At 46.5% G+C, this 7980-nt stretch overlaps 1 protein-coding gene across 1 annotated transcript; it reads left to right on the top strand.

The window, feature by feature from the left end:
- The first annotated feature begins 4832 nt into the window (after positions 1-4832).
- On the top strand, positions 4833-6311 carry LOC123058849 (ammonium transporter 3 member 1-like). The gene has a single exon (XM_044481529.1). The coding sequence runs from the start codon at positions 4833-4835 to the stop codon at positions 6309-6311; it is 1479 nt and encodes a 492-aa protein (XP_044337464.1).
- The last annotated feature ends 1669 nt before the right edge of the window (positions 6312-7980 follow it).

The raw sequence follows: 7980 nt of genomic DNA, 5'->3' as shown, positions 1-7980 counted from the left end.
TGTGATGAAGATAGAGCATAGCCAGACTATATGATTTTGTAGGGATATCTTTCTTTGGCTATGTTATTTTGAGAAGACATGATTGCTTTGTTAGTATGCTTGAAGTATTATTATTTTTATGTCAATATTAAACTTTTGTCTTGAATCTTTCGGATCTGAACATTCATGCCACAATAAAGAAAATGACATCGAGAATTATGCTAGGTAGCATTCCACATGAAAAATTCTGTTTTTATCATTTACCTACTCGAGGACGAGCAGGAATTAATCTTGGGGGTGCTTGATATGTCTCCAACGTATCTATAATTTTTTATCGTTCCATGCTATTATATTATCTGTTTTGGATGTTTAATGGGCTTTAATATACCTTTTTATATTATTTTTGGGACTAACCTACTAACAAAGGCCCAGTGCAAATTGTTTTTTTTTGCCTATTTCAGTGTTTCGCAGAAAAAGAATATCAAACGGAATCCAAACAGAATGAAACCTTCGGGAGAGTGATTTTTGGAACAAACGCAATCCAGGAGACTTGGAGTGGACGTCAAGGAAGCATCAAGGAGGCCACGAGGCAGGGAGGCGCGCCCAGGGGGGCAGGCGCGCCTCCCACCCTCATGGGCCCCTCGTGGCTCCCCTGACCGACTTCTTTCGCCTATATATACTCATATACCCCGAAAACATCAGAGAGCACCACGAAACCCTATTTCCACCGCCGCATTCTTTTGCAGTGTGTTTGTCAAGATCCGATGAATTGTGGGTTTATGATCAAGATTATCTATGAACAATATTTGATTCTTCTCTGAAATATTTTATGTATGATTTGTTATCTTTGCAAGTCTCTTCGAATTATCAGTTTGATTTGGCCTACTAGATTGATCTTTCTTGCAATGGGAGAAGTGCTTAGCTTTGGGTTCAATCTTGCGGTGTCCTTTCCCATTGGCAGCAAGGCACGTATTGTATCATTGCCATCGAGGATAAAAAGATGGGGTTTATATCATATTGCTTGAGTTTATCCCTCTACATCATGTCATCTTGCCTAATGCGTTACTCTGTTCTTATGAACTTAATACTCTAGATGCATGCTGGATAACGGTCGATGTGTGGAGTAATAGTAGTAGATGCAGAATCGTTTCGGTCTACTTGTCGCGGACATGATGCCTATATACATGATCATGCCTAGATATTCTCATAATTATGCACTTTTCTATCAATTGCTCGACAGTAATTTGTTTACCCACCGTAATACTTATGCTATCTTGAGAGAAGCCACTAGTGAAATCTATGACCCCCGGGTCTATCTTCCATCATATTATTTTCCTATCAATTTGCTATTTTACTTTGCAATCTTTACTTTCAATCTATATCATAAAAATATCAAAAATATTTATCTTATTATCTCTATCAGATCTCACTTTTGCAAGTAGCCGTGAAGGGATTGACGACCCCTTTATCGCGTTGGTTGCAAGGTTCTTATTTGTTTGTGTAGGTGCGAGGCGACTTGCGTGTAGTCTCCTACTGGATTGATACATTGGTTCTCAAAAACTGAGGAAAATACTTACGCTACTTTGCTGCATCACCCTTTCCTCTTCAAGGGAAAACCAACGCAGTGCTCAAGAGGTAGCAGGCGCCGCCCACTCCCCTAGTCCAATTCGGATTCCCATGGGAGGGGCGCGACCACCCCTTGTGAGCTGCCTCCTCTCTCCCCTATCGCCCATAGTGGCCCATTACTTTCCCTGGGTGTTCCGATAACCTCCCGGTACTCCGAAAAATACTCGAAACGGTCCGGAACCATTCCGGTGTCCGAATACTATCGTCCAATATATCAATCTTTACCTCTTGACCATTCGAGACTCCTAGTCATGTCCGTGATCTCAACTGGGACTCCGAACAATCTTCGGTCACCAAAACACATAACTCATAATACAAATCATCATCGAACGTTAAGCATGCGGACCCTACGGGTTCGAGAACTATGTAGACATGACCGAGAAATATCTCCGATCAATAACCAACAGCAGAACCTGGATGCTCATATTGGTTCCTACATATTATACAAAGATCTTTATCGGTAAAACCGCAATGACAACATACATTATTTCCTTTGTCATCGATATGTTACTTGCCCGAGATTCGATCGTCGGTATCCTCATACCTAGTTCAATCTCGTTATCGGCAAGTCTCTTTACTCGTTCTGTAATGCATCATCCCGCAACTAAATCATTAGTCACGTTGCTTGCAAGGCTTATCATGATGTGCATTACCGAGAGGGCCCAGAGATACCTCTCCGATACTCGGAGTGACAAATCCTAATATCGATCTATGCCAACCCAACAAACACCTTCAGAGACACCTGTAGAGCATCTTTATAATTACCCAGTTACGTTGTGACGTTTGATAGCACACAAGGTGTTCCTGCGGTATTCGGGAGTTGCATAATCTCATAGTCAAAGGAATATGTATAAGTCATGAAGAAAGCAATAGCAATAAAACTTAACGATCATTATGCTAAGCTAACGGATGGGTCTTGTCCATCACATCATTCTCTTAATGATGTGATCTCGTTCATCAAATGACAACACATGTCTATGGTTAGGAAACTTATTTGATTAACGAGCTAGTCAAGTAGAGGCATACCAGGGACACTTTGTTTTGTCTATGTATTCACACGTGTACTAAGTTTCGGGTTAATACAATTCTAGCATGAATAATAAACATTTATAATGATATAAGGAAATATAAATAACAACTTTATTATTGCTTCTAGGGCATATTTCCTTCACTTGTAACATGTCTCTAACCTTTATCTCCATCTTGACAGACCCTTGGGAGAGAGAGCGACACGGTAGCCTACAACAACGACGAACCTCCACCTCCCTAACGCCGCTCACAAGGCCAATAGGGCCGACCAATACCTGAAGTGCCATCCATCGGAAGAGATCGACGCTGCCAACTCAAGCCGGGGTCGTCGCTCCGGTTTTCTAAGGCCCCTACAGAGGGGAGGAACATTGGAGCGGGGCTTGCCACCACCCTGGAGGCCACACATTGCATTGGCGAGTTCCTAGGGTGGCGACGGGGTGGGGATAGAGGGGCAAGAGGGGCTCAAGTGCCTCGAGGACGGAAAGAGAGCGTTTGGGGGGGGGGGTCTCTTTGGCAAGGCGAAAACAATAGAGAATAGCTACAATTTACTATGTTGATACTAACCTTAAGAGGATGGTGAAGTCAGCTAGCCCCTCGTTATTCCAAAGCCATGTACTTGGATCCATCTCTTTTTTCCTTTTTTTGATAAAGAACACTTTTATTAACTGAAAATATAGCATGAAGCGGATACAAAGCATAATGAATAATACCCGGCTTCTGCATAGATATGATGCACACAGTCAAACATGGATGGTCTAACAAGAGAGAAAAATAAAAGCTGACATATTAGCACCAGTAAAGTCGTAAAAGACTGACACTATGCCTATGTCTAAGGGAGTGGTGGCTTGAGGTGTACTGATGTATTAATTTGTTAGGTCTTTATGAATAATTAATAAAATGGCTGCATGCATCGTCCAGATGCAGAGGCAGGGGTATAACCTTCTTTTCCAAAAAAAAATGTCTAAGGGAGTGGTGAACCAATCCAGATATTATGTTGCCATCCATCTTGGGTAAAAACCCTCCTTGTCCATCTGCTTCAATCGCATACACACAACCTTAAACAACAGTTGGTACTCTGTTCGGTGTAGTATAGACCACATATGAAGCCGGTGCATATAATGAAAAATTACCTGCAAAGGAGTAGAGTTTTTGTAGTTGAAAACCAAAATATTTCTACATGGCCATAGCGATCATAAGGCTGAGGCTCTCACCCTTATTACGTACTAAACCTATTTGGAATTCATCCCATTAGTGACCATAACACTTGTGTAAGATATAAATTGAACGCTATTTGAATGTTTGGCCACGTGCGCGCAAACTTGCACCAGGAAAAGAGGTGTTTGATTATCTCATGGTGAGTACAAAGCTACACTTCTTACTTGATTGCCAGTTGCGGTGAGCAAGATTGTCTTTGGTTAGCACGGCTCCTCTGCAAATATACCTCATAAAAATCTTGACTTTTAGTAAAATTTTCTATTCCAAATTTTCTTATTATCTTGCATTGGGATCTCAAAATGTGCTCTTGTAAGAGCGCGTATATAAAGTTGATTGTGAATGACCTCGAAGTAGTAAGATTCCAACGAAAAATATCCCGTCTTTGTATCAGATTAATCAAATATAATATGGACACAAGATTTTGCCAGACGAGGGCCAATGAAATCCTCTCCAAAAGAAATATCCGACGGAGATGATCAAAGCACATGTTTTTTTTAGGTACATTAATGGCATACCTTAACTTTATAGAAGAGATCAAAGCGCATGCTCGAGTGTATCATTTTTAGGACGTACAATGCGGTATAAGGTCGGATAATGTTCCGGGAGGATGGTGTTGCCTAAGCCATTTATCCTCCGGGAGAGAGACTGGATGATCTCTTCCTTCCCTACCTCCCTAAGTCCCAGCTGTTCAATACATGTTTCATCTTTGGCATAGGATCCAGCTCCTCATGTCACCCACCGGCCAGTTCATCTCTTTCTAGGCACGCCCGCCATTCGTTTGCCCACATGTCAGCCATGGGTCAGCTGTCCTACGCTAGCTGGGACCGAAAACGGTCGACCTATATATAGAACCGGGAGCGTCGCTTAGCTTCAGTCGTCACCACCACTCACCACCCACCACTACCATCTCCGGCTAGCCGATAGCGGACAGTACCTCTAGCTGCAGGCGAGCTCGGGGCGGGCCTGCCGGTCGAAGTAGCAAGATGTCGACGGCCGCGGATTACAACATGTCCGTTGGGTACTCGCCCAACGGCATAGTGGTGCCGCCATGGCTGAACAAGGGCGACAACGCATGGCAGATGATCGCTGCGACGCTGGTGGGACTTCAGAGTATGCCCGGCCTGGTGATCCTCTACGGCAGCATCGTGAAGAAGAAGTGGGCCGTGAACTCGGCCTTCATGGCGCTCTACGCCTTCGCCGCCGTGTGGCTCTGCTGGGTCACCTGGGGCTACAACATGTCCTTCGGCCACCAGCTGCTCCCCTTCTGGGGCAAGGCGCGGCCGGCGCTCGGGCAGAAGTTCCTCCTCATGCAGGCCGTGCTGCCGGAGTCCACCCACTTCTTCAAGGACGGCAGCCAAGAGACGGCCTGGATCAATCCGAATTACCCCATGGCCACCATGGTCTACTTCCAGTGCGTCTTCGCCGCCATCACGCTCATCCTCCTCGCCGGCTCGCTGCTGGGCCGCATGAACATCAGGGCCTGGATGATCTTCGTGCCGCTCTGGCTCACCTTCTCCTACACCATCGGCGCCTTCTCGCTCTGGGGCGGAGGCTTCCTCTTCCAGTGGGGCGTCATGGACTACTCCGGCGGCTACGTCATCCACCTCTCCTCCGGGATCGCCGGGTTCACCGCCGCGTACTGGGTCGGGCCCAGGTCCACCAAGGACAGGGAGAGGTTCCCGCCCAACAACGTGCTCCTCATGCTCGCCGGCGCCGGCATACTCTGGATGGGGTGGGCCGGGTTCAACGGCGGTGACCCTTACGCCGCCAACCTCGACTCCTCCATCGCAGTGCTCAACACCAACATCTGCGCCGCGACCAGCCTACTCGTCTGGACCTCCCTGGACGTCATCTTCTTCAAGAAGCCCTCCGTGATCGGCGCCGTCCAGGGCATGATCACCGGCCTCGTCTGCATCACGCCCGGCGCGGGTCTGGTCCAGGGGTGGGCGGCGATCGTGATGGGGGTCCTCTCCGGCAGCATCCCGTGGTTCACCATGATGGTCGTGCACAAGCGGTCCAAGCTGCTGCAGCGCGTGGACGACACGCTGGGCGTGTTCCACACCCACGCCGTGGCGGGGTTCCTCGGCGGCGTGACCACGGGGCTCTTCGCGGAGCCGACGCTGTGCAGCATGTTCGTGCCGGTGACCAACTCGCGCGGCGCCTTCTACGGCGGCAGCAGCGGCGGCATGCAGCTCCTGAAGCAGGTGGTGGGCGCGCTCTTCATCGTCGGATGGAACGTGGTGGTCACCAGCATCATCTGCCTCGTCGTCCGGCTTATCGTGCCGCTGCGGATGCCGGAGGAGGAGCTCGTGATCGGCGACGACGCGGTGCACGGCGAGGAGGCCTACGCGCTCTGGGGCGACGGCGAGAAGTACGACTCGTCCAAGCACGGGTGGTACTCCGACAACGAGACCAACCAGCCGCGCAACAGGGCGCCCAGCGGCGTCACCCAGGACGTCTAGGTCGCCGGCCGCTTCCCTTCCTGGCTGTGGCTGGAGTTTGGTCGTACGTTTTTTGTTTGTTTTTATGAGCATCAGACACAAGCGCTCATATACACGCACATACACTCACCCCTATAAACGCACACACGTACACCCTATCTTTATGAGCATCTCTGAGAGACTGAGCCGACATATCATTTTGAGATTTACTAAGTCAACGTGCACAACGGGTGTTGTGGAATAAGCTATTCATTTTGCTGTTTTTGAGACGTCAGTTTGTTTTAAATTATTGTTCATTGTTTTTGAGATAGCTCACCACTCGTCGCTGAGAATCTCCCGACCCTTAACTTTTGTCATCCGCATTAGAATCTTCCAAGTTTGTATCTACTCCAGGTCCTGGAAGATCCAGTACACAGGCATCAGATACTGTGACATTTGGCAAAGTTATTTTCACCATATTGTGAGATTGCCATGAAACTGTGCTTTGTTCCCACCCTCTGTACCTATATGCTATAAACTCGCCATTTGGTTTTTGCAGTGGGTGTCGGAAAAAACGATTTTCAAGGAACTGTATTTTCCTCTTGCCATACGATATCTATATACAAACCCCACTGCCAAAGTATTAATAGCTATCGCCACAAAAAAAAGTATTCTAGCTATTTTTCTTTTTCTTTTGCAGGAAAACTTCCGATCTACTCCCTCCGTCTCATAATGCAAGACGTTTTTTGACACTACTAGAGTTAAAAAAAACGTCTTATATTATGGGATGGAGGAAGTATTTATCTTCAATCACAGCAGTACAATGAATGCCAGAAATAATAAAAATAACATCCAGATTCGTAGACCATCTAGCAACGACTACAAGCACTAAATTGAGCCGAAGGCGCGCCGCCGTCATCACCCCTCCCTTGTCAGAGCCTGACAAAACTCATTGTAGTAGACAGTTGGGAAGTATCATAGTTATTTTTCTACCATCACAATAAACCACATCATCAAAATTGTTATGATAGTTGCATTTGCTAGCTTAGTCCACCAATAGTTGCCTCATCCACACATAAAAATGTCTCTACCATACAACATGCATAGTGGGTTTTTAATCCCATCGTATTTATCCCTGACACGTTTTGCTTTTTTATGTTTAAGATTATTTGTCTTTGTACAAGTTCCTCACACAATTTTAATAATAAGTAATAAATTTATTTGACATAATTATTAAATTCAAATCTACTCTTGTTTGCGGCAAGTATAAAGGAGATCGAACTTGCTAGGTCATAGACAGACCGGCCTTCTTCTTATTCATTGGATAGGGCACGGGGGAAAGTCAAGTCAAGCGCTGGTCAGTTGGGTGGGACGCACCAAAGCAGCGTTCGTTGCACAAGTACTTAACTTTTGAAGTTAAACAGAAGCGTCCGAAGATCGTTGGCTGCCTTTTTGTAGTGCACAAGTTAGGGTGAACAACAAACTGCAGCAACTTAAAGGCAGACGATCTACCTCGCGGAGCTGGCGGAGCAGCATCAGAGTGGGACACAAACTGCTCTAGTGCAACCCCCTTGAAAAATGATACACGTCAGAAATTGTGATGAAGACGGCCTACGGGTAGTAACACATGGCACGAGGCCGGGTGACCTGACAATCTTGATGACTTCGGAGTGCATGCGGTTCGTTGAAAAACAATGCATCCCATTTGCTG

Source organism: Triticum aestivum, chromosome 3A (genome assembly GCF_018294505.1).
Source record: "Triticum aestivum cultivar Chinese Spring chromosome 3A, IWGSC CS RefSeq v2.1, whole genome shotgun sequence".
Taxonomy (NCBI): domain Eukaryota; kingdom Viridiplantae; phylum Streptophyta; class Magnoliopsida; order Poales; family Poaceae; genus Triticum; species Triticum aestivum.
This window is presented reverse-complemented; position numbering and strand designations above follow the sequence as displayed.